This window comes from Callospermophilus lateralis, chromosome 5, assembly GCF_048772815.1.
Source record: "Callospermophilus lateralis isolate mCalLat2 chromosome 5, mCalLat2.hap1, whole genome shotgun sequence".
Taxonomy (NCBI): Eukaryota; Metazoa; Chordata; class Mammalia; order Rodentia; family Sciuridae; genus Callospermophilus; species Callospermophilus lateralis.
The window spans coordinates 35,745,453-35,771,865 of NC_135309.1; the positions used below are offsets into that span (position 1 = coordinate 35,745,453).

Here is a 26,413-nt window from a genome sequence, read left to right on the forward strand (position 1 = left end):
TCCTTGGTACCCTAAATAAATAAAATTTGGGGGTAGTGTGACTGTAGTTCTAGCTACTCAGAAGGCTAAGGCAGGAGAATCACTTGAACACATGAGTTTGAGACCAACCTGGGCAACAAGGACTGTCTCAAACAAAAAACCCCTCTACACACACAAAATACACAAACAATAGTTTCCCACAAAATAGTTACGGTAGTTTGAATGATGAAGCCCGTAAACCAACATATTCCATGTGGTCTATTTGAAAGCAGCCATATTTAAGGGAAGTTACCCTCAATTAAATTCTATTGCATATTATCACCATTACTCATGCTCTTTCTGTTCCAGATTTTTTTCCCCTTTGTGATACTAGGGATTGAACCCGGGGAACTCTACTATTGAGTTACATCCCCAAACTTTTTATTTTATATTTATTTTGAAACAGGGTCTTGCTAAGTTGCCAAGGTTGGCCTCCAACTTGAGATCCTTCTTCCTCAGCCTCCCAGCTAGCTAGAATTACAAGCAGGCTCAGGGCTCCAGATAATTCAAGAATGACAGATGACATAAAACATTTGAAACATCAATTATCCAAAAATGAAATTAAGAAAATTTCATGGGAGGCTGAGGTGGGAGGATCACTTCAGTTCAGGAGTTTGAGACCACCCGGACAATATAATGAGACCTCATCTAATTATAAAAAAAAAAAAAAAAAGGAAAAACAATTTCATGCACAATAGCATCATCAAAAATAAAATACTTAAGGGGCTGGGGTTATGGCTCAGTGGTAGAATGCTTGCCTAGCATGTGCGAGGTGCTGGGTTCGATCCTCAGCACCACATAAAAATAAAACTGGGCAAGATGGCAAATGGCTATAATCCCATCTACTGAGAAGTGGAGGCAGAAGGATCACTGGTTCAAAGCTAGCCTCAGGAACTTAGTGAGACCCTAGCTCAAAATAAAAAATAAAAAGGGTTGGGAATGTAGCTTACCTGGGTTCCATCCGTAGTTCTACAAAATAAAATTTTAAAGATACTTAAGAATGGTTTAACAGGGGCTGGGGTATAGCTCAGTGGTAGAGGGCTTGCTTAGCAAATGTGAGGCACTGGGTTTGATCCTCAGCACCACATAAAAATAAAGGTGTTGTGTCCATCTACAACTAAAAAAAAAAAAAAATAAAGAATGGTTTAACAACAAAAAGTACAAAATATGCTCTGGAAAGTATAAAATTTAAGGATGATATAAAGAAGTGAAAACATCCTTTATTAGAAGACTTAACATTAAGATGGAAACCAGCTAAGTGTGATGGCACATGCCTATAATCCCAGCAACTTGGGAAGCTGATATAGGAGGATCACAAGTTCAAGGCCAGTCTCAGCAATTTAGTGAGAGCCTGTCTCAAATAATAATAAAAAGGACTGAGGATGTAGCTCATTGGTAAAGTGCCCCTGGGTTCAGTAATCAGTAATAGAAAACAAGCATTAAGATAGCAGTCCCCAAACTAATCTATAGATTTGAAATAATCTCTACCAAAATCTAAGATGACTTCTTTGCAGAAATTGATAGGATGAGTCTGAAATTTATGATTTACAACAGACCTAGAATAGCTAAACCAATCTTGAAAAAAAATAGAATATTTAATTTCAAAACATACTATAAACCATTCACAAAATGGTGTGATACTGTCATTAGTAAGGATGTAATCACTGATAGAGTCCAGAAATAAATTCATATACCCATGGCCAAATTAATTTTCAACAAGAGTGCCAAAAAAATTCAATGGGAATATATATATATATATTTTTTTTTTTTAAACTGGGACAATTAGATATCTACAGGCAAAGGAATGAAGTTGATCTTTACCTCATACCATACACAAAAATTAATCAAAATGGATTAGAAACTTAAACATTAAAGCCAAAATTGTAAAACTCCAAGAAAACATAGGTAAAAATCTCACATTGCACTTGGCAATGATTTCTTGCATGACTCCAAAAAACACAGGCAACAAATGGAAATAGGTAAATTGAACTTGAACAAAATTGAAAATTTTTGTGCAAAGAATTGTAGAGTGAATAAGCACCCCACAGAATGGGAGAAAATATGTGCTAATCATATCTCATAAGGGATTAATATTAAAAAATATATAAAGAATTCCTAAAACTCAACAAATGGACTTTAAAATAGAAAAAGAAGCTGAATAGATATTTCTCTAAGAAAGATACAAATGGCCAGTAAGCACATGAAAAATACTTAGTATTAGTCATCAGGGAAACACAAATCAAAAACCCCGACAAGATACCACTTCACAGCCTTCAGGTGATTATTTTAAAAAGCATAAAGAAAATAGCAAGTGCTGGCTACAAAGTGGAGCGATTGGAGTCCTAGGGCATTGCTGATAAGAAAGTAAAATGATACTTCCACTTTAGAAAGGAGTATACATTTTTTAAAAATTAAAGAATTCTTTGAAAAATTAATCTATCAGTTTCATTTCTAGGAATAGATCCAAAAGAACTGAAATCAGAGGGCTGGGAATGTAAGTCAGTGGTAAGAGCGCTCGCCTAGCACACGTGAGGATCTGGGTTTGATCTCTAGCATGGCAACAAACCTGAGAGCAGACACCATAACAGATATTTGTATACAAATGTTTATAGCATTATTCATAATAGCTGAACAATCCATGTAGCGATAAATAGATAACAAAATACAAATATATACACGTAGTATTACTTAGTCTAGCTGGGCATGTTGGCGCCCACCTATAACCCCAGCAGCTCAGGGGGCTGAGGCAAGAGATTGCAAGTTCAAAGCAGCCTCAGCAACCTATCAAGGCCCTAAGCCATTTAGAGAGCCCCCATCTCAAAAAATTCAAGGGTTGGGGATGTAGCTCAGTGGTTAAGTGTCTCTGGGTTCAATCCTTGGTACAAAAAAAGGGAAAAAAATGTTTTGTCTTGTTGATGAAAAATTTCCGAGACAGATAGTGGGTGTTTGGACAACAGTGAATGGACATAATGCCACAAACTGTATACTTACAATTGCTAAGATTGTAAATTTTTATGTCATGTTTTACAATAAAAAGTTAAAAGGCAACATGTGGGAATAAATAATTGGAAATCATGTCTGATAAAAGGCTTATATCTAGAACATATAAGAATTCTTAGAATCTGAAAACAGAAATACAAAGAATTCAATGAAAAAATAGGCAAGGAGCTAAGTATGGCAGCGCTTGCCTGTAATCACAGGAATTGAGACTGAGGCAGGAGTTCAAGGTCGGCCTGGACAATTTATCGAGACCATGACACAAAATAAATGAGAGGGCTGGAGATATAACTCAGTAGTAAAGAGCCTGTGGATTCAATCCCCAGTGTGGGAGGTGGATTGGAGAAAAGAAAAAAATGGGCAAGGGATCTGACTAGACATTTCTTCAAAGACATATTGGCTGATAGGTGTGTGAAAACATGCTCAATGTCATCAGGTAAGTATGCTAATCAAAACCATAGGGAGATGCCATTTCACATACATTTGGATGGCTAGAATCAAAAATGCCAAACATTAAGAGGATACAGAGAAATCAGAACTCTCATGCTGTGTTTGTGGGACTATAAAACAGTACCGTTGTTTTGGGAAACAGTTTAGCAGTTCTTCAGACGATTAAAGAGTTACTATATGACCCAGAAATTCCACTCCTGGGTATATGCCCAAGAGAAATTAAACACAAACTTGTATCATTATGTATAATAGCCAGAAAATGAAAACTCAAGTATCAATAAATGGATAAACAAAACTTGGTATAGTCAAATATTCTATCATTAGAAAACAAGTACTGATACATGTTGCAATATAAGTGACCCTTGAAGACATGCTAAGTGAAAGAAGCCAGTCACAGAAGACCACATATTGCAATTCATTCCATGCATGTGAAAGTACAGAGTAATGTAATCTATTGAGACAGTTTAGGGATTGCTTAGGGCTGGGGGTAGGACAGGACAGGAAACCAGGGTGGACAGCTAAGGAATACAGTTTCTTTTTGAGGTGATAAAAATATACTTAAATTAACAATGGTGATGGCATTCTGTGTGTGAATATACTACACACCACTGAATTGTACATTTTAAATGGGCAAATCATATAGTGTGGGAATCTTATCTAATCAAACTAAAAACAAGTACCAAGAAAAGATCATTTTACAAGAGTGAAAAGTACCTCTTACATGTAGAAGTTACTTTTGATTTGTAGATTAGGGTTTTAGAAACTCTGAAACACAATGTCACTACATTAGCCCTAACTCTATCTTTGCTCTCTTAAGAGACAGTGAAAACCCCCACAAAAGCCAGGAGAAGGGGTGCATGCCTTTCATCCCAGCAGCTTGGGAGGCTGAGGCAGGAGGTTCACAATTTCAAAGCCAGCCTCAGCAACTTAACAAGGCCCTATCTCTAGATAAATGTTTCAGTGGTTGAGTTTCCCTGGGTTCAATCCTAGAATATAAGAAAAAAAAGAAAAGGAAAACCCACACAAAAGCCATTAGATTCACATAAGGCCTGCTGGGTAATAAGACAGTCACTACCAGCTTAGTTTAGTGGGAACACTGCTAATACACCTGGAAAAAGAGTATGTGGGGTGGACTGAGGGAAATAGGCAAAAAGCAAATAAAAAACAAACATCAACCAACCTTCTTGGCTTTCTTCCATAAGGTCAGAAGTTTTAGAGAAAGAAAATACATTTTAAAATCTTGAACACAGGTTTTCTTGGAACAATCTGCAATACAATTTCCCTTCAACAAATGGGACAAATGTTACATGGTTTTACATGACTCAATTTATATACCCCAGTTAATAAGCAGAATTAGCGTATTGTACACCAATCACACTAAGACAACAGAAAGAGTTCTGTTGCATACTCTAATCCTAGCAAATTTCACTTTACCAGGATTCAGGCAGAGAGGTTAGCCTCCCTTTCACTCTGGAAAAAAAAAAAAAAAAAAAAAGCAAAAGTTGAGCCAATGTCAGCTTTTTGACATGCTTCCTCTCTCCCAATCATAATTTATTTAATAAAACACACACAATTTATGCCATTGACAGGAATTTATTCTTCCATTATCATAATACTAAAGCTCTCTGAATATCTGTGGCTGCAATTCCATTAGATTTATGCCAAGTTAGAATTTTTCCATCAAAACCAAAACACTTGTGAAAAGAAAAAAAATGCTCAGGGGAAAAAAATTAAATCTCTCCAAAGTAATTATATTTAAGTGTTGAAATTAAGGCTAAGTAGGAACAACTGACCTTATCCCTTCAGATAGACGCCCCAGAATGTGCTAACATGCATATGCTCCTATTTCTACAATGTGTTATAAGCCTTCTCGTGAGAGCAGAGAGGCACAAAACACTTATTTTGCTAAATAGGCTCAAGGTTTTCATTTAGAGGACCTTAAGTTAACGACAGGTGCACTTGGTAGCTATCATATCTTCATACTCTTTGTAAGCAATTGAGCCATCAGGCTCAATGGTCAAAACACTCAAGGGGCTGTATTTGGCAGGTACACATGATGGTCTTGGCACTGAGGAGTCGAGCTTCTCATAGATGATGTTCTGCACCGTGGTGTGAACTGGAGAGCCATACCGATGCCCAACTGCCCTTGGACATTCTCCTTTACAGTACCGAAGGTTGTATCTGTGAGGGGCCACAATCCAGTTGTCCCACTTGAGCTGATTAAAGCTAATTCTAAAGTCATGGAGCTCACACTCATTTTGGGGGAAATAAAACTGTTTGAAATATTCACTCAGGTTGAAGGAAGCTGGAACCAGTGGCTTCTTCAATCGAGAGGTGATGGTTTCCCGACCTCTCCGGTGGCAGGTGGATCTCCCACCCTTGACAGTCTCTTCTCCCATGGGATAGGCAGCCACATTACTCTTCTGGTCAGGACCCTGTGAAGACTTCCTTTTATGGTGAAGGGAATACCACCTGTGATAAGCCTGAGCACTTGTGTCATTCAGATATAAGATCAGTGAGGGGGGCAGAAGAGGCATGGTAAAGAATCCATCCTGAGCTGAAGGGTGCTGCAGCTGGTCTTTTGTGCATGTAAAATTGACAGACATGTGAATATTTCTCTCACTGGAAACCACTATAGGCTGGAGGAGTGGGGTTACATCAATCTCAATCTGCTTGTGATTCTTTCTAAATTTGAACGGTGAATTAAAGATCAATGAGTAAGGAGCTCTAGGGAGAGTCTTGTTAGAAGACTTTGGTTCTTTTATCACCAGGTTGCACCGACATTTAACAATAGAGGAAGGAGAAACTGAATTATTGAAAGTGTAGAGCAAGACGGATTTGAGTAAGTGTTCGACGGCAGTAACACGATCCAGATTAAACAGCAGGTCCACTGATGGAAAGATTCCTGAAAGGAAAAAATGATTCACCAGTTAGTGGTGCTTGCATACAAATCAGATGTAACTAGAAGTCAAATCTAGGAATTGTACTAGCAATATGCAATCTCCCTTCTCTTTCCCTGCATTTCCTCAAGCCTCAAAGACAATGAGGGGAGAGACTGAAAAATAGATGTATAGAAAAAGTAATTGGTACCCTATTTCCCAGGAACCATCAATGGATATTTTATCTCCAGAATGTCAGAACAACTTTGATGGTAAATTAAAGCAACAGGGAATTATTACATTCTGAAGTTCCAATGTTAACAACCTGCTCCAAACACAGGAAGCTAATAAGTAGAATTTTTCTTTTGGAGACACTCTATAGGGAAAAACCATCACAGTAATTTAAAACACTCAGCCTTGTTAAAACTATAATCTAAGCCTTAATGAATTAAATCAATTAAAACCACTTGACTGCCCATTTAATTTAGCACACTTGAGATTAAAAAAAAAAAACAAACAAAAAATGGAGGCTCTGATGCCTCTAGAGTAAAATGAAAGGCATTTAAATGGCCACAAGCCCTGGTTGTTTAGAATGGTTTTCTTTACATCATGAGCTAGAGAAAGTACTTTTTCTAAAGCACTGCTCCTCTCACACCTAAGACAACGAACTGCTCCAATTGTTGACTTACACTTTGGTGTTTCGTTTTTGCAATGGTAGGAATAAAACTCAGGGCCTCACACATCTAAACAAGCACCCTACCACTTAGCTACATCCCCAGCCCTGACACTTTGTTCTTAAGGACCTACTGTACCAGATGGGGACCTCACAGAAAGCAACAAACAAGAGACTATCCTGTTTGACACAGAACATACTGGACATATCAGATATAGGACATTTCCAACAGCTTGGTGAACAGAAACAGATGCTAAGCTTCTCCAGCACTTTCCTCAGCCTTCAAAGCCATTAGGTCTCTTTCAGTGCTAAAATCCTATCATCCGAGTCCACATTAACCAATGACAGCATTAGAAAGAAAACATGAGCCAGGTGCTGTGGTGCGTGCCTATAATCCCAGCAGCTTGGGAGGCTGAGGCAGGAGGATTGCCAGTTCAAAGCCAGCCTCAGTAAAAAGGAGGCACTAAGCAACTCAGTGAGACCCTGTCTCTAAGTAAAATACAAAATAGGGCTGGGGATGTGGCTCAGTAGTCAAGTGCCCCTGAGTTCAATCCCCCGGGGGACTCCCTACAAAAAAAAGAATGTGATCAAGTATCAAATTTGTTTCAATTGGATATTGAGTATCCTACAAAATAAAACCCAGTTCAAGAAGCTAAACCCAGCAGGGCACAGTGGGGCAGGCCTGTAATTTCAGCTACTCTGGAAGCTAAGGAAGGAGAATCATAAGTTTGAGGCCAGCATAGGCAACTTAGTGAAACCCTATCTCAAAAATGAAAAATACAAAAGGGCTGGGGTGTAGCTCAGTGGTCAAGTACTTGCCCAGCATGTGCAAGGCTCTGGGTTCAATCCCCCGTCTTTTAGACACACATACTGCTCACGTCTGTCTGTCATAGACATACAGATGCATCTAAGCTTATAACATTGTCCCTCCACCCAGTTAAGAAATTTGCTTTTACACACCTGTCACCTGATGTCCAAGAGCCTGTTTGTGCAGGGAACTGGGAGTGAAGAGCCGAATGGTGTTGTATAGGTGACTTCTAGTGGATTTAGGAATCCCCTCCTTCGTAGCATACATCTTATAGAGCTTCTTCATGTAGTGCAAAGCTCTGGAGTCTGGCTGCAGCCTAGGGGCTCCACCTCGCCCATCAGACAGAAACTTGAAAAGGTGGCCACCGCTGGGTGTCCCATCTATAGGTTGCAGCACAGACCAAGGTTCTGCCTCAGATTCCAACTCAGCATTAGCTGCAATCTGAGCTTCTCCCCTAGAAGTCTGAGAACCAAGACTAACATGAAAACACAGCCAGGCAAAACAGCAAAACCAAATGAGAAATTTGCTGGGAAGTGCCATGGCTTGGGAGAACTAACAAGGAAAACATTTCCCCATGCCTGTCTTCTTCCTAAAGGCCAGGAACCCCTGGCTTGGTCTCTTAAATAAATTTTAGGTGTGTGGGTTGACTAGCATCCCTTCTGCAATCAGGCCTCAAGGATCCCTAGCTGAAGATAATTTTTATCAGGTCTATAGCAATCAGCTGATAATATCCTAATTATCCAATTTGTCCTCATTAGGTCAGATTGACTTGATTATGTAACTTTCCCTTTCTCCCTGGAATTTACTTAAAATCTGCTGAGTTAGTGTTATGCTAATGAACTAGCGATGGAGCTGAAAGTCTAAGAGAAATTGAAGAATTATCTTAAAATAAAATCTGTCCTTTTATTAAAAAAAAAAAAAAACAGAGAGAAATTAGGATTCTTTTTTTGAGGTGGGGGTTACCAGGGATTGAATCCCGGGGCACTCAGCCACTGAGCCACATCCCCAACTGTTTTTGGGTGTTTTGTTTTGTTTTGTTTTGTTTTGTAATTTATTTAGAGACAGGGTCTCACTGAGTTGCTTAGTGCCTCCCTTTTACTGAAGCTGGCTTTGAACTCACAATCCTCCTGCCTCCGTCTCCCAAGCTACTGGGATTACAGGTGTACGACAGCCAGAAATTAGGATTCTTAAAATGTTCTTGGGTGTCTGTCAAAACTCCCAAGGCATGTAGAAAAGCTAATCATTTGTGATGATACTCAGCTCTTTTGGTATGCAATTTGTGATATTAGGTTTACTCTTCCTTTCAACTCATCCTCGCCAGTTCTCCCACTTTCAGGTGCTTAAAATAAGTAATTATTTTACTGAGTGTTGAATGGAGGGTGAGAGAAAAATCACAATTGACATAGAAATTCCAAAGAGCACAGAAATGTTAGGTTGCTCAGTCCTTCTTAGTGGCTTAGGATAGGACTTGTACTTGGTAAGTTGCAGTGTGCTTGTGATGTGTTTTTAAAAGAGGACACAGCCTTTAACTGTGATTTTTTTTTTTTTTTTTTTTGGTATTGGAGATTGAATCCAGGAACGCTCTTCCATTGAGCTACATCCCCAGTACTTCATTTATTTATTTTTAATTATTGAGACAGAGTCTCACTAAATTGCTGAGGCTGTCCTTGAACTTGCAATCCTCCTGTCTGAGCCTCCTGAGTCATCAGGAGTGTGCCACCATGTCCAGCTTCTTAACCTTAACTAATATATAACATCTTGATGTCCTTACATTGATTAGCACATTCATCTGAAAAGATTTTGGTTGAAAGATTTTGAAGTGTTTGCAGGGGTTAGTAAATAAATGAATGCTTTATTTTTTATTAATCACCCAAATGGTGGTAGAATTCAGTACAGTATTTTCATCCTTAACTGTTCTGTGTATTCATGCTCCTGCTTTGGAGCAGAGACCAAATTAGATATTACTTTTTGTTAGTTGCAGAGCAGTCTAAACAACTGTTGGCTGCAAGTGGGCTGAACACTGGACCCTTACCTGTCTGGTTCCTTTTCGTTTATTTGCGTCAAGTCTGAACACTCAACCCCACTCAAGGCTGAACATTCGACCCCCACCCCTCTGGTGCAACGAAAACCCACGTCTGACCCCTGCCCCGTCTGCCTGAAGGCAGAAGATGACACACTTAGCAACTACTGTATGATCCAATCACTGTACGCCAACAAGGCAGCTTGCAGACCCAGAGACCCCCATTATATTTTGGCTATAAAAACTCTCTCCTGATGGGCCCCCGTCTCTTGCTCTCTTTCTTCTCTCGCTTTCGCTCTCTTTCCTCTTTCTTTTCTTTCTCTCTCTCTTGCGCTTTGCTTTCTCACCTCATTTCCCCCCACACACACACTTTGCTCTTTTCCTCTCCTCTCTTTCCCTACTCTTTCTCTTCCTACCCTGTCATTGCCACAGTAAAGATCTTTTGGTCGCTACAAGTGTCACGGTCACTTTCCTTTCACTTTTTAGAAAAACGAGGTAAATGTGCATCGTGAAAAGCTGAAACAAGGGGCAACTCAGCACCACCCTCAAGGAGGCTATCTGCTTGAGGAAAATTAACCCACACTTAGAGTACAAGGTAAATCACCAGTCTATGCAGCGCCTCGATTGATAAAGCTGATACTGGCGTAGCTGATGGTCTGAAAATAGAGCCCCTTTTTAGCTACTGGACAAAACCCCATAAAATCTCGCACTAGGCTGCCGCGGGGTGGCTGCGCCTCAGGGGCGTTCTCCACTGTATGGGGGACTCACAGGCGCAAAGCTCCGCACCACAGTGGCCCTCCAGGTCAGCTGCCACCCTGACCCCAAAATTCAAAATTATTATCGTTGTTGTTATTACTATTATTTTGTGGTGCTGGCGATGTCACCCAAGGCCTCACGCATATTAGGCAAGTGCTCTACACCGAGCTACATCCCAGCCCTGGCGCCTTTTTCCTCCCCTATTTCTATGTCACCCGGCCGCTCCCGGAGCCTGAAGCTCCGTGGAAAGGCCGAGGACTACTGTGAGCGCCTCCCCGGGGGCACCGGGTCCCCCAAATCTCGCAGGAACCCAGACGCTCACCACTAAGCCCCACCTCCGGGCCTAGGCAGCAGCACCCCCACCCCAGCACCTCCCACCCCCGGGTCACCCGGGCAGGCCACGTCTCTTTAGAATCCGGGGCAACAGCGTCTTCCCCCGGAAACATAGGAAAAGTGGTATCTCCCGGAAGTGACTTCACGGCCTCCAGGAGCGGCTTCCGATCCTGCCGGAAGTGACGCTAGGAGATCCTTGGGTCAGTGTCCGTGGAGGGTGAGGTGACCTGGCTGCGGGAGTGAGCTGTGGGAGCGTGGGGGCGCCGCCTGGGCTCGGGGAGGCTAAGGAGTTCCGGGGCGGGCTTGGGGTCGGTGATCCCAGCCTGTTGGTGGTCCCCAGGCTGAGTCAAGGTTCTGTCCGCCCTTGGTCCTTACAGAGCCACCGCAACAATGGGCCGCGAGTTTGGGAATCTGGCGCGGATGCGGCATGTGATCACCTACAGCTTGTCGCCCTTTGAGCAGCGCGCCTTCCCGCACTATTTCACCAACGGCATCCCGAATGTCCTGCGCCGCACTCAGGCGTCCATCCTTCGCGTGGTGCCGCGTGAGTGCCCAGGCCGGGCGGCTGGGGGCCGGACTGCGGTGCCTTCCGTGAGCGGGCACTCTATCGTGCACACCTTTCTTACTGAATATTCCTAGCAGCCCTTAGCTAGACTTGTCATCCTGAAAAACCGGCCAAAGGTCGCTTGGGTGACTCCAACGTCTTCCCCTGAGGTCATCTTTATCCACGTGTCAGTGACGAAATGTCTCCTGTTGAATGTGCGACAGATAGTTCTGACAGTTGCATGACATTTTGAACACTGAAGCGTATACCTTAAAATGGTGACGCTTGTTAGGTGAATTTTATCTCAAATTATCCCTAAATTTTTTTGTTTAATGTGCAGCAGGGGAGACTTGGGGGGAAATTTGGTGTGAAATCTTCCTGGGTGGTCCACCTTCTTTTGGTTTCCTGTAAAATGGATGTGTTAAGGAACCTTTCTTGATCCTCCAATTTAAAATAAATGTCTTAAAAATGAAAAGAGCTGGAGATATAGCTTAGTGGTACAGCACCCTTGGGTTCAATCCCCAATATCCCCACCCCCCTCCCCGCAACAAAAATCTTAGAAGTCAGCACCAGGAGGGGGGAAACTGCTGGAAGTCAGAGGGTGGAGACCTTTGTTTTATGTGCTCACTGTTTATTCTCCCTTTTGGTTTTTAAAGCATTTCTAGTGTTTTATCTTGTCTACACCTGGGGGAACCAGGAGTTTGAGAATTCGAAGAGGAAGAATCCAGCTACCTATGAAAATGACAAGTGAACAACTCATCTGGATAATGGTTTTCCATCTGTGAAAGACTGTTTTCTGAGAGAGGAGTCTGTATGGTAGTGTCTGGAAGACAATAAACTTATTATGGACTACACCGTACTGACTTTACATTTTGTGAGCAGAATTCTAGGGTGACTACTACTATTCAAGTTCATGAAGCTTCGATTCTCAGTATTGGTCCTTAATAGTTTCGCTCAGTCTGGGTTTTTGGTGAATAGTGAACTCACCTCTTTTATTATCTACAAGATAGTAGCTTCAGCTGCTCCTCAGGTGGCATGTGCTGCAGGGAGTGTTGGGTTTTGGCCCTCTATTCCCATTGTAACCATGAAGTCTAGTAACTATTCTAATAACTGTATCAGCTATTCAGCCACACAAATGAACACAAACTTTGAACACAAACTTCACAACAATCTTTGAATTAAGTATTTTATACTCATTTTGCAGTTGAGGAAAACAGACGCAGCTTAAGTAATTTGCCCAAAATTATACAGCAATGAATGGTGAAGTGGCACTATAGTGTGTGCTCTTAAAAAAAATTTACACCTAAAAAAATATATATTTAAAAAAAAAAACAACTGTTATACAACCTTTCCTCAGGCAGGCCTTCCTTACCCTAAGGGAACTTGGCTATAAAAGGAGGGGATAAAGGTGATCAATGAACTATGACTGTCCTTGTGCCACAGAGCCAACAATTTTTTAACCCTCTGGGCTATAAAGTCTGTAGAAAAAGTTTACCCCTGCTTTGGAGACATTGAACTGCCTTTTTGGTAGAAAAGGTGCCATTTTCCTGTTAGTTTCAAGCTTTGGGCCCATATTTTGTTTTTAGGAACTTCTAAGGACACTTCCTGCTAGTCTGTTGCTCAACTTCTGACTCAGGCTGTCTTTCCTTTTCTAATGATTGCTATAGTCCTTAGCCAAAATTAAGAAAAATAAAAAACTGATAAATTGCATTAATTGTGAGGCAGGATATGAGGATGTCTAACAAGGACTACGCACTTAAACTATCACTATGTGAAATCAGGCAAGAAACCTGCACCTTTTTTTTCTTTGTACTGGGGACTGAACCTGGGGGTGCTTTCCCACAGAGCTGCTTCATCTCCATCCCATGTTACATCACAGGTGTGTGCCACCATGCCTGCTGAAACCTGCATTTTTTGTTTCTTGCGAAGGAATAAAGTTCTTGGGTTGTGCTATTGGTGAAATGAGTGATATGTGTTCATAGACTTAACAGGGTAGCTCTTTGAGCAAAACTCTTGCTTGGCTCTTCATTTTTAAGTATTTTTTTAATCCTTTTTTTTAAAGAGAATTTTTAATATTTATTCTTCAGTTTTCGGCGGACACAACATCTTTGTATGTGGTGCTGAGGATCGAACCCGGGCCTCACACATGCCAGGCGAGCGCGCTACCGCTTGAGCCACATCCCCAGCCCCTTGGCTCTTCATTTAGATTTTGTCCCCATGTCTTGCTGCCAAGTCTTGCAGCATACTTGGGGTCACAGACTCCTTTGAGGATCTGATGAAAACTGAGCTTGAAGGAGGTGTCAGTGCACCCATCCTCACCTTGCATCATTCTGGAGGGGGTGGTGGTGGAGCTAACTGCCTCGATAGGCTGTCTTTCTTTCGCCCTCTGCAAATCCAGAGCTACCTGCTCCACCACTGAGCTACACCCCCAGCCTTCTCCCTCTGCTTTTGGCCCCAAGCCTCCTAGGAGAGATGGCCACTCTATCCCATCTTCCCAGCCTTGTTTTAACATTTTTCTGGTTCTTTAACTCCTTGATAACTACCAGAAACAATCAAATTTAGCTCTTGTCAGGGGCTGGGGTTGTGGCTCGAGCGGTGGCGCGCTTGCCTAGCATGTGTGAAGCACTGGGTTCGATTCTCAGCACCACATAGAAACAAAATATATTGTGTTCACCTAAAACTAAAAAATATTTTTAAAAAATTAGCTCTTCTCAGTTTACACCAGACACTGAACTTGAGGGTCTGAATCCATTTCATCCTAGGAGTGCTCTTCTGAGAGGACCCTATTGTAAGTCCATGTGTCTTGCCAAGGGCTCCCCTCTCTGAACTTGGGAACATGAATCTCTCAAAGGGGTGCTAAGGCATCTGTGAGCTGTGGTAAGTTGTACCTTAGTGCTTCTTTCTGTACACACTGTGGGACCTGGGATCACTCTAAGGACTATTCATAGAAGTCCACAAAGGAGAACTTAAGTCTTTTAAGGAAGGTACAGCCTCAATGCTTATATGACAAGCATTTGGTGCTTCCAGCCCTAGGTGTGGCTCTTCAACCTGCTATGGCACAACCATTTGCCCCATTTAACTCTTCTTTTCCCAAATGCTTCTGCCCCTACAGGGCTTTTTGTCTATGGGCTGCCATCCAGTGAAGGAAGTTCTCCAACACAGTGCCCAAGATGCAGGCCTACCTAGTGCAGGGCCAGAAGTCTGCCAGTGCCAGCCAGCTACAAAGCAGATGCACTTTGACCCTTTGTTGAAATATTACCTGGAAAAGTTTTTCAAAGTCTTTCATCTTTTATTAGGAGCTCCTGCTCAGGGACAACAAAAAAGGTTCCAATTACTGCTAAGTCCTAATGATCTCCTCTCTCCACCTGGAATATATTTCACACAGCTGCTCATGTATCTGCACCCTCTTTCTCCCATTTCATCCGAGGCACTTACCTCAGAAGCAGAAAGTCCCTGGGAGTTGTATCCAGAGTGACCAAGCTCTCAACTATCAAACCTGTTTCAGTCTCATTTTCTTATAAATTAATCATTTTTGAGTCCCCAAATGTCACTGCTCCAAAGGCCTGAGATCTACTCCCATCTCACTGATAGAACAAGAGAATAAATCCAAAAGGGGAAGGGATGACCTGTAGAGGGTCAGGTGTTCAAGGAACTGAGGCTCTGGTCTCTTTCTCCTTATGGCTGAAATTGTCAACAGCTGCAAAGGCCTTTCTACTGGAGGATGGAGTAATTGTTCATTTGGCAAAATACTTTATTGCAGAGAGCCCATGAATTGTTCAACTTTCAGGAATAAGGTTTACACAGCCTCTCAAGCATGTGATTGGCTGAGGGTAAGTAACTTCTGCCAATACAGCTAAGTGCTGTCTGATGCCACATTTCAAAGTTTGATTTTTGTTCCATGTTTAGTTTAAAACAACATTTAGGTTGGGCATTTTAAAATTATTCCTCTAGCAATTTTTCCTTCTACACAACATACCTAACCATTCTTTTGGGAAGAGGGGTGGCATATAAGATAGAGGCTTGAGGTCCAAAGATTCCAGCAGTGTTGCTGCACCCATGAGGATGGTCCTTTTTCCTACACACAGTGGGCTAAGGGCTTCAAGTTCTTTCCTTCTCTGTGGGGTTAGCTTTAGAAATTAACACAAATGGCTAGTTTGACTTTGCTTGGAATAGAGAAAGCCAGAAGTGGGGCCAGGTACAGCAGCACATGCCTGTAATCCCAGTGACTCAGGAGGCAGGAGTATCACATGTTTGAGGTCATTCTCAGTAATTTAACAAAACACTGTCTCAAAAAGATAAAAATGTCTGGGGATGTAGCTCAGTGCTAAAGCACTGCTGGGTTCAATCCCCAGTATCCCACCCCCCAAAAAAGGAAGAAGTGCAGACTAGGAGAACCCATATCAGATGGGTTGCTTGTCAATGGAGGCTGGCACTGAGCTTACAGACCCAACTGGTTCTAGGACATCATGTTGAGTCTTTTGCTTATCTAATCAGATTTGTGTTCTTAGTCAATATTCACTAGGTCACCAGAGCCTCTCCTCAACCCGGTAAAGGTTTTTACTTAGTCCTATACCTGGGGTCATCATGTTCAAACTCAGGGATAAAGGAAGGGAACAACAAATTAAGTCTTGAATTTTTAGGATTGGTTAGTTGGGTTCAATATGTCTACTTCTCAAACATTCTAAAGTTGAAGCAGTGGTGCCCCCCCTCTAGGCCTAGTTCCATGGTCCCAAGAGAACTGGAACCAAGACAGACAGATCTGTGGACACACCCCACCTTCTGCTATTTTTTAAGGTTCATCATACTACCCTCTTACTTGCACGGCTGCTAGAGACCTATTATTAGAATTCTATTAGTGACCATGTCACGTATCCATACTACTCCTGGTTTACATAACATGTCCTCTCTTGATCTGGACACCTGCAGTGATCCCTGCTAATGGATGTTTTGGGCTTTTTTTAAGTTCTCTTAGCCTTGTTCCTGCAGCCCTGAGGCTGTTGGAAGAAAATACTCTACCAAGACCCCTAATGATTGGGAAGGAGACCCATAATTCAATATGTTACTACACAAGCTCTCACAGATTTAGGTGCTCCTGTTACCTCCCCATTCCTATCTTCTTAAAAACAAAACCAATCTATAATCATTTATTCAGTTCACCCATGGCTCCCCTACCAGCTTTGACTGCACTCCCCCCTGAAAAAGGTAGACCAGGTTTTAAATTTTCCATAGCCAGGTCTTCCCAGCTGGAAGATGAGATTGTATAGATATTAGAGTAACAAACCATCTATGCAGCTGGGAGCTCTGGGGCACTGTAGACTGTTTGCTGAAATCTCCTTTCACAGAACAGAGACCAGGGCCATATCCAATTGCCTGTACACAATACATCAGGACTTCTTACCTAGACAAGGATGAAAGAGGGCATCATTTCTGAAGACTTTATTATTAGAATTCTATTTTGATTAGTGACCTCACATAGCTATTTTAGGATGGGGGGGTGGTTGAACCCAATATTAGCATATGCTCTACCACCAAGCTATACCCCCCTAGTGCATTAAACTATTTTAAAACAGAAATGTGGCTAGATTCCTTGTTCCCTCAGAGGTTTCACGTGGCTTTCACACAGGAGGGGCAGTTCTAACTTTTGTTATAATGGGTGAAAGAGTCCATGCCAGCAACACAATTACTCAAAGTCCAGATGAGAAATCAGTAAATACAACGTGCCTGAAAGGTAGCCCTTGAGCACATTCCTCTGGTAGACATTAACTTATTAAATTGATCCTGATTACAAATATAAACTTTGCTCCTATCTCACCTGGCAACCATGAAGGCAGATGTCTATAAAAGGAAGTGGGAACAGTCTCTGGCTTTTAGGCTCCAACATCCTGCCTCTGCCAAGATGTGGCATCTCAAACTCCTTGCAGTACTCATGATCTGCCTGCTGCTGTTGGGCCAGGTAAGAAGGAATGTGTGTGGACACAACAGTGGCAGTAGAACTTTAGATGGACCCCGAGAGCTGGACTTGGTTTCAAGGAATGGCTCCTGCTTAATCTGCAGTACCTGGGGATGACCCTTCTTCCAAGGAATGCAACAGTTGAAAACTTCCCTACTTGAGGTGCATTTGTGTTTGCTCCACAGGCAGATGGCTCTCCGATATCAGAACTGAGTTCAGGAAAGAGAAGGTCACGGAGAATGACCCCCTTCTGGAGAGGGGTGTCCCTCAGGCCCATTGGAGCCTCCTGCCGGGACGACTCTGAATGCATCACGAGACTCTGCAGGTACTCTGCAAACCTGGGTGAGGGCTGGGCCAGAGGCCCCTGGGAAACTGGGCAGAAACAAGATGAGGACACACAGAGGCCTAACAATAAAGGGGGACTGAGACTGTGAGCTCCATGGGAAAGAATCTCTCAGGAGTTAGGAACTACTATTAAAAAGAATGGTGCCTTTCCTGAGACTGGACAGATCAAGCAAAGACAAGGGAAATGCAGCAGATGCGGCCCTGGGTACTCCTAGATTCAAGAGTCTAAAAACTCATTTTTCCCTCCCCAGAAAAAGACGCTGTTCCCTAAGTGTGGCCCAGGAATGACAAACGTGCCAGGGGAAGAAAGGACAGCAGTCACCTCCAACAATGCTCCGTTCTATGGAATATTGATCAACTGCATTTGGGCTGGAGATACAAAAGTGAAGCAATTTTGTGTTTTTAATATTTAAAGACAGATGTATGCTTTCAATTGGTCTCCATTTCTTCTTAGAATGCTGATATGTAGATAAGTTTATCCGTCTAAGTTTAGAGTTTATTTTTCTATGGATACTATTAAATGTCTCAAGTTGAAATTCTGGCAGTCTGAAATTCAAACTTGAAGAAGGATTCATTTGGTACAATACAGAAACAAACATTGCCTAATAATGATCTGTTCAACTTCTCCATATGGAAAGTGTGGGGAAAGTTAACAATTTTTCAAGAATCTAATAAAGAATATAATGCAAGTTAAAGGCAAAAAAATTCACAAGAGATATGCAGTCAGTCTTGGCAATTTTCTAAGTTGTGGCCCTGGATCCTGGCCCTTTCCTCCGTGTTAAGTACTTTTTTTTAGTTGTAGAAGGACACAATATTTTTATTTTATGTACTTATTTTTTATGTGGTGCTGAGGATTGAACCCAGTGCCTCACACATGCTAGGCAAGTACTGTACTGCTGAGCTACAACCCCAATCTGTAAAGAACTCTTTAGTGAGCTATCAAGATAGGCAAGGCTGGCACTTGCCACCTGATGATGTGTACAGGTTTGTTTATGAGTCTCTGAATATGAAGCAGAACTGAAAGAAAAATTTAGTTTAATAAGACAATAAAAGCCTAAGCCGCTGAAAACATCAAAAAATCAAAAATCAAAAATCAGAGATTTCTGATTAGGGCAGGGCAATTGTGGACATTACACAAGGAACCAGGCAAGAAAGTTCAGAATTTCTGTAATCAGAAAATGTGACCTGTGGTGGTGGGTCCAGATTTTAGTAGTGCTGGACCCTAAAATACAAAACAGCAATTGCATGAAAAGGGCAAAGTAAGAGCTGAAGAAGTCTAAAGTGCACAGTGTTTATAAACTTTAATACAGAAAATCTATTTGATATTTATTAAACTTAGTTTCTCCAGCTATGGTTTGGCATTATACAAAGCATCTTAATGACACAGAGTTAAAAAGATTTTTACAAATTGAAATGTGATACCCTTGTCTCCAAATATTTTAATTGCCATAAATTTGTTTAAAAATACACATTAAACGCATGTTTGACACTCTAAACTTTCTATAATCTCAATACCACAAAATACATATAATATACTATACAGATGTGGAAAAATCTAGTTAGTATATAATACTTTGCTCACCATTAACAGCTTTATTATGTGAAATGCACATACTGTCTTAAAAATCCAAGCTTTTGAGCCCCAAAGTACCTCTGAAATTTTAATGTATTGCAACAAATAAAAATCACAGTATATAATTGAAATTTTGGTTGAAAATGTCAGATGCCTAAATATTTTGGATAAAAGAAATGTAAAACAAAGATTTGGATCATGTACAAAACAAAGGCATCCTATTAGTCACTAACAGTACCTTTCTGCAGAATTAACAGGCTTATAATTTATCAACGGCATTACCTCCCCTTCAAAACCCTCCCCAAATATCAAACTGTTATTTACCAAATAATTTTAATTTCAAATAAGATAAAAGGATTTCAATAAATATATAAGCATTTCCATCCTCCATATACAAAATTTCTTAAAATCATTCAAAACGGAGGCTAGGTAGAAATTTCCCTAACTGTGCTTACCAACCCCGTATCTGGCCCTCACAGGTGGTGCCTTCCCAGGCACTGCCAACAGGGCCAGCTCTGTTGGTGAGCCCCTGCCCCCACCCCCCAATCCCACCCCAGTACTGTTGAATGCTTATGTCGATGATTTGCCAGATGTGTGCATAAAGTTGTAAAATGGGGACACTTCTTGAACAGCAACAACAAACTCAACAATATGGATACTCAAGGCATTGATTTGAAAGGCAGCATCTCCGAATTGGTAGAAAATATGTTCCTCCATAGAGGAACATAGCAGATAGAAACCACATGGAAGCATGAAAAAGTAAAAAACAAATATTACTCGAGTTTCTGGGTGGGAGTGTTTCCCTGCTCATTTGGAGAGTTTTTCTTGGTTTTGTTTTAAAGAATGGTCATTTATGCTTAGCTGAGCAACGGTGGCAAGGAGAGGCCCATGCTGATATTCCTGAAAATCAACTTCTTTATATGACTACTCAGGCTGCTATTTTAGGATGCTTAAACATCTACATGACTTGGTTGAGACCTAGCCTGAATACTTTGTGACCAAATTCCATTAGAAGAGGAGACTTAGCTATTCCCATTCCCGTTTCGGGAGACAGCAAGTACCTTTTCTCGGGGGTGGGGTAGGGGTTGTGGGTGGCATAGTACCAGGGATTGAACTCAGGGGCACTCAACCACTGAGTCACATCCCCAGTCCTATTTATTTAGAGACAGGGTCTCAATGAGTTGCTTAGCGCCTTGCTTTTGCTGAGGCTGGCCTTGAATTCATGTTCCTCCTGTCTTAGTCTCTGGGTTCCCTGGGATTACAGGAGTATGCCACCATGCCCAGCTTAGCAAGTACTTTTTAATTAACCATCGGGTTTATGTGAATGGATTTATGTGAATAGGAGCTAGGTAGACCATCATTCCTTGATGAACTTATAACAACTTACTGCCTGTGATTTGCAGCTTGGTTTTCAGGGTCTAACAGGCTAAACCAAACTTCTTTATTATTCACAAACAATTTATTTGGCCTCTTGTCACTGCATATTCAAGCCATTGAATGATTGACTATTCTACTCATTTTACTGAATAGCAACCTCAGTCGTGCAACATAATTGGGGTGGGCGGGGGGAGTCTGCCTCTCCAACACATTGATACATGAAGTTGAAATGAAATCTGTTTTCCACGTAACTAAGGAATATATATAAGTTATAGGAATCTGTATGGATTTGAAATGTTCTGGCTCCCCAAGTTACTTACTTTAGTTAGTTTGTTTTTTAAAGCATCATCACAATCTGCCTAAAACATTCATCCCCAGTAGATGTTCCTGGGACCATACTGAAACTCCTATAGATCAAGATACATAATGAAGCCATTTTGTTTAATTAGCTACAGGAAAATCAAAATTCTTCCCACCCTGTAAGAGCCCTATTACACTACAGAAGGGCTGAAATATATTTTAAAAGTTAATTTACTACAAATCATAGCAATTAAGTTTTAACAATCTAAAGGAATACACATTGCACCCTTGAACATTAATATCCAAGGTGTCAACAACAAAGTGTCTTAGATCAATTTAATAAATAATGTGGAAATAGTTGCACTAAGCTAAAATACTAAACACACACATTTTTGACAAACTAATTTCATGTTTTCATACATACATACATATATATAAAGTGTGTATGTGTACATAATTTTAAGAGCCAAAGTTACATACCCTCATACCTGGAGAGTGCACAGCGTACCCTCCTCTAGACAGCTAGACATCACTGATGGGAGCAACTGCTGGCTGCTCAGAAAATGCCACCAAGTACTGGCCTCTGGAGCCAGAAATCTCACTGACAACAGTTGCCTTCTGTAGGCTCTTGCTTCACAATGCAAGCTCATTCATTAAAAGTTAATGTACCAAAGTTTCTGCCATTAAATACAAAATGATCTGTCTAGCTGATTAAAACCTTTAATGAAAAGAAACGAACAACAATTAAAAAACAGTGAAATCTACTAAAGCCACAAGTGTGTCATTCAAAGTGCAGCCCAGATGCCTAGTGCAAGAGCTCCCCAGAAACACAGGCATGCATGGGCACGTGCACACATTACTCTAAATTCCTTATATATTGGAGAATTAAAATCAGTGGTGGTCAATCTTCTCTGCTCTTCAGTATTCACTGCTTTATAAAGTAACTTCTTGGCTCCTTGCCTAAAAAAAGGTGGCACTGAAGCAAGGAAAGGGCTAGATGTTCTCCAGCCAGACTGGTCCCTGGGTTGGGCAAGATTGAATCACCTGAAAAGGATACCGCACAGCCTAGCCCAGGCAAGGCTACTGTGACAATTTCATCCACTGCAACCAGTCTGTTGGTTGCCTATAAAGAGTCCAATGATGTAAACTGTAGCCTCCTGGCATACAGGTGTGGTCTTAAAGAGCAGTCAACAGTAATTTTCAAAATAGTTGCTACTTCTATAACTATATATTAAGCAAAAGTCTCAGACTAAGTTTGTTTTTAGCTGCTTGTCAAATTCAGTTTAAAATGATTAGAAAACACTGAGGATGCCTCACCTATTGAGGAGGGAGAAATGGTCACCTGTAATGGAGTCCAAAGTATGTGCTAGAGCAGATGACACAGAACATTTGAAATGACTGAGGAAAGGGAGCGGTATTTCCTCAGACTATGACATTAAAAATTCAATTATTTAGGATAGGATTTTGATCCATTGCCCACTACCAACTGGTAGAAAAAAGAAAAGGAAAAAAAAAAAAAAACCCTCCACATGAAAAAGTTGAACAAGTCATTCTCCAAGAATTAACAGTTTTAAAAAGAAACATCTTAGAGCAGCACCATAACACATAGGAAACTCTGCTTTAAGAAAATATCAGTGTGACCCCAGAAATGCTCCTGCTACCTTTCAGGACACACAAGAGACTAGAATGCACTGGAACTTAAGAGATGCCTCACTGGCTGTTGTTGCTGAAGTCAAAAAGCCCAGAGGATACTTGTTCCACTTCTAAGACATCACTGCAAATTAAGGAATCAGAGTCAGAGAAATCAGAGGAGGACAGAACACACACATACTTGATTAACATCTGTTATTTCTTACTAAATTACTAATCACAACGGCTGAGAAGTTGTCCATAAGGAAAACTATTCCTAGAATACACTAAGATTAAATTAGAAAGATATCAGAGGCAAATTCTCCAAGGGAAAAGGTTAAATTCAACATAATTCATAATCTCAATCTTCAAAGATATGTAAAAATAACTTGAGGTACAAAACAGTTAAGAAGCTCTATAAATATGAGGCCACAGGACAATGAAAGTTCACTAGCTTCAGAAATAAATGTTAAGAGAGACCCAAGCAGAGGATTCACTGGGAGATTCTCTATCCCTTCTTTCCCCTTTCCCATTTCAAACCTTAGCAATATCTACAAAGAGTAGGGCAAGCTTTCCCCCCTCCCCACCCCCAGAGTTGGATGTATTTGTTTTTGGAATAAGGAGTACAAAGCATTTCTTGAAGCAGCATTACCCAATTGGTTAGACTAAGTCATGTACCAACATATTAGCTTTTCTGAATTAATCTTTTTATGTCCGTAAAGGAAGTTTTATTTTAAATGAAAGAATTCAACATTATTACTACAGAGGACCAACCATGTATTGACAATCTGGTCCTAGTGTAAAACTTCATCTGTAAACAATTCACAGAGTCTTCATTTAAAAGTAATATTTAAGGCACACCAGACATGATAGGGGCAGTAAAAACAAAGTATAGAGGGTATATCTCTCATCCTCGACTCCTATATGCACCTTGTAGGGAAAGGAACATTGATATACAATTCTTACAGAGCTGGCATCTTAAGCTCTATCCCAGCTCTCCTCCCTTTTCCAAGAGAGCTGACATTAAACCAAGTTAGGTGGCACTTTTCTAGTATGAATTTTCTGATCCTATCAGAAAAATACATCACTGATGAGGGCCTTTAAGAAGGAGAAATTCATTATCTCTACATCAGGCATTAGAACTGTAACTTGTATAGCAAAACCACACACACCACAGCTGCAGGCCATTCCCACATCAGTTACCAATGCTCACTTCAGAGCATTACAATCTAGTATAGGGGAAAAATCTGCAAAAAGATTTTAACCTTCGAATATTATCAATTAAAGAGACATAGGCAGAAACCCTCAGGAGTTGGATCATACCTTTTTCAAGATTAACTTAATCTGCTTCAATTGTGTCAAAGAATAAGCAACAAAAGAGAATACATGGTTTTAATAAAATTCTTAAAGTTTAAGATTGTCTTTTTATGAAACCCTTCAATATGATGTGCTTCTCCTAGAAAGTTTGCCTACTCTTTCGTAATGCATTAAATGCAAGTTATGGTCACCTTGTGATTGCTGTAGTGTTAACATATTCACAGTTTTTGAAATAATGCATACCAAATCAGACACATTTCATTTTATAGCCACATAAAATGCCATCTTCTCATCTTTAAGTGACGTTTCATGTGTTAGAAAGAAATGCTTAATACTAAGCATAAATTTTACAATAATAAAATTGCAGTTAAGATTTGAAATAATATCAGGTAGTAGGTAGAGAAAGAACATGTTCCTATTTTAGATGAACCAACTCTTACTCATAGAAGAGCTACCACAAAAAGACAATAGGTAACAAGGCTCCCAAAATATATAAATAAAAACACCTACATTAAATTTATGCTAAATATTCAACAGAGTAAATTTATAGGCAGAAATAACTAAGTTTTAAACAAGCCCCAGTCTGGGAACTTAAAAAAATTAAAATAAATAGAATCTCACTTGATTAGTTACGAATTGCAACTGGAATTTCAATCTTATTATAGATCACTAAAACCATCTTATCAATATGGTGCAGATTTAAAAGTATTTAAATAATTTTTCACATTGGGAATATTAAAGGGGTCAATTGATATGATGGCTTTGGGTTATAAACAACACATGAACCAAGGAGGAGAAAACCATTCCTCATTCTTAGTGTTGACTAGGTGGTGTAATGGCAGTTTTCCTTCGTGATGTAACACAGTGTTGTGGAAAAATCAGAGGCAACAAGAATGTGTTCAGTTCAAGATATCAACTTGGCATCTTGGCGAAGCCAGTGCAGTCCCTGCCGGGTATAACGAGCTAGATCTGTCATGATGCTTGCATTAAAGATGAGTGGGCCCATTACTTTATCCAGTTCAGCAAAGAATTCTAGAAAACCAAAAACATTCATTAAATATTGCACATTCTTTGGAATCACTGTTTTAAAATTGAATCTAGATTATAAAACAGCATTCACATGACTTCAAAAAACACACCCTCCCCCACACTGTTACACATATACCACTGATAACAATTATAAATTGCTATTTATGCTTTAAAATGAAGACTCAGTACTACACACACAATGTACTATTTGATTATTCAAAATGTTATCTATGTACCATTTTTATGAAAGAAGCAAGTGACATGAAAAGATATTCTTTGTATGTTTCTCATAATAGCTCCTGTGAAATAATTATGATAGTCTGTATTCAACCATTTTGTTGTAATTATATGCCATCCACCATTAATAAATCAAATCTCATGTTTTAAGATAGTAGAATAAAATATTAAGAGATAGAAATAAAGATTTTATGTGAACAAATAAAGGCTGCACATAAGGGTGAGGGGTAGAACAGTATCCTAAAATTTGATTCTTATATAATTTTGGGAGCAGCTATAATGATATAGGACTTAGACACTAAAAAGAGATTTTAGACATGTAAGGAAAAAAAGGTTTACTAAAGATCTTATGCTATTCAAACAAGATAAGAAGTGACCAAACACTTGCTCATCTTTACAGAATTCCAGCTCATAAATGCAGAAGGTGTGTCAGAAGAGAAAATTCCTGATAAACTATTTCCTAATAGAATAATGGGTCTACTCAGTAATCAAACAGATGTGAAAAGTATAAGTTAAAGTGCAATAGGGAATCTTCTATCAGACTAATCAGGCTGACACCACCTGAATAATCTACTGACAGTATCACTAAAAAGGCTATTACATGCCTCTTTTTTTTTTTAATATTTATTTATTTATTTATTTTAGTTTTCGGCGGACACAACATCTTTGTTTGTATGTGGTGCTGAGGATCAAACCCTGGCCGCACGCATGCCAGGCGAGTGCGCTACCGCTTGAGCCACATCCCCAGCCCCAATGCCTCTTAATATATATAATGCAATAGGAAATTTAGAACACCACCTATAAAATATTCTTATGAAAATACTGTACTTAGGGCCAGGGCGCTAAGAGCACTTGCCTAGCATGGAAAAAGCCCTGGTTTAATCCCTAACACTGCAAAAAATAAAAAATAAAAAACACTGAACTTGAGGGTGGGAATGTAGCTCAGGGGTAGAGTGTGTGCATGTGTGAGGCTCTGGGTTCCATCCCCATAACTGAAACAATCACAAAACTGGAACTTGAATCAAATCTCAAGATATAACTTATCAGGGCTGGGAATGTAGCTCAGTTGGTAGAGCGCTTGCATCGCATGCACAAGGCCCTGGGTTCAAACCCTAGCATCAAGGGGGAAAAAAAAAGATTCAATTTATCAGTATCAAGGAATTAAGAGAGAGAGAACA

The 26,413-nt window shown here is 40.4% G+C and overlaps 4 protein-coding genes across 9 annotated transcripts in view; 2 read left to right on the forward strand and 2 right to left on the reverse strand.

Annotated features, from left to right (window-relative positions):
• Positions 1-5,023: 5,023 nt before the first annotated feature.
• Gdf9 (growth differentiation factor 9) lies at positions 5,024-10,991 on the reverse strand. Of its 3 annotated transcripts, none has more exons than XM_076856459.2 (3): positions 9,858-10,991; positions 7,978-8,205; positions 5,024-6,370 (listed from the first exon to the last, which is right to left on the reverse strand). In XM_076856459.2, exons 2-3 carry the CDS (start codon positions 8,108-8,110, stop codon positions 5,409-5,411), a joined length of 1,095 nt encoding a protein of 364 aa, XP_076712574.1. In that variant the 5' UTR covers positions 8,111-8,205; positions 9,858-10,991; the 3' UTR covers positions 5,024-5,408. The 3 variants fall into 3 exon arrangements, with proteins under 3 accessions (XP_076712574.1, XP_076712575.1, XP_076712573.1); XM_076856460.1 differs by having other exon boundaries at positions 10,924-10,936; XM_076856458.1 differs by lacking the exon at positions 9,858-10,991 and having other exon boundaries at positions 7,978-8,374.
• Positions 10,992-11,041: 50 nt separating this feature from the next.
• On the forward strand, positions 11,042-12,332 carry Uqcrq (ubiquinol-cytochrome c reductase complex III subunit VII). 4 transcript variants are annotated; one of them, XM_076856464.2, is made up of 3 exons: positions 11,042-11,134; positions 11,312-11,478; positions 12,135-12,332. In XM_076856464.2, exons 2-3 carry the CDS (start codon positions 11,325-11,327, stop codon positions 12,227-12,229), a joined length of 249 nt encoding a protein of 82 aa, XP_076712579.1. In that variant the 5' UTR covers positions 11,042-11,134; positions 11,312-11,324; the 3' UTR covers positions 12,230-12,332. The 4 variants fall into 4 exon arrangements, with proteins under 4 accessions (XP_076712579.1, XP_076712577.1, XP_076712576.1 ...); XM_076856462.2 differs by having other exon boundaries at positions 11,078-11,151; XM_076856461.2 differs by having other exon boundaries at positions 11,132-11,173.
• Positions 12,333-17,374: 5,042 nt separating this feature from the next.
• Leap2 (liver enriched antimicrobial peptide 2) lies at positions 17,375-18,061 on the forward strand. The gene is made up of 3 exons (XM_076855773.1): positions 17,375-17,431; positions 17,614-17,753; positions 18,025-18,061. Exons 1-3 carry the CDS (start codon positions 17,375-17,377, stop codon positions 18,059-18,061), a joined length of 234 nt encoding a protein of 77 aa, XP_076711888.1.
• An 828-nt stretch (positions 18,062-18,889) lies between these two features.
• Aff4 (ALF transcription elongation factor 4) overlaps positions 18,890-26,413 on the reverse strand; it is an 88,139-nt gene continuing 80,615 nt past the window's right edge. Inside the window, exon 21 of the mRNA XM_076856466.2 lies at positions 18,890-25,001. Within this exon, the coding sequence (XP_076712581.2) occupies positions 24,874-25,001 (128 nt within the window). The 3' untranslated portion in view covers positions 18,890-24,873. The remainder of the gene's footprint in view (positions 25,002-26,413) is intronic.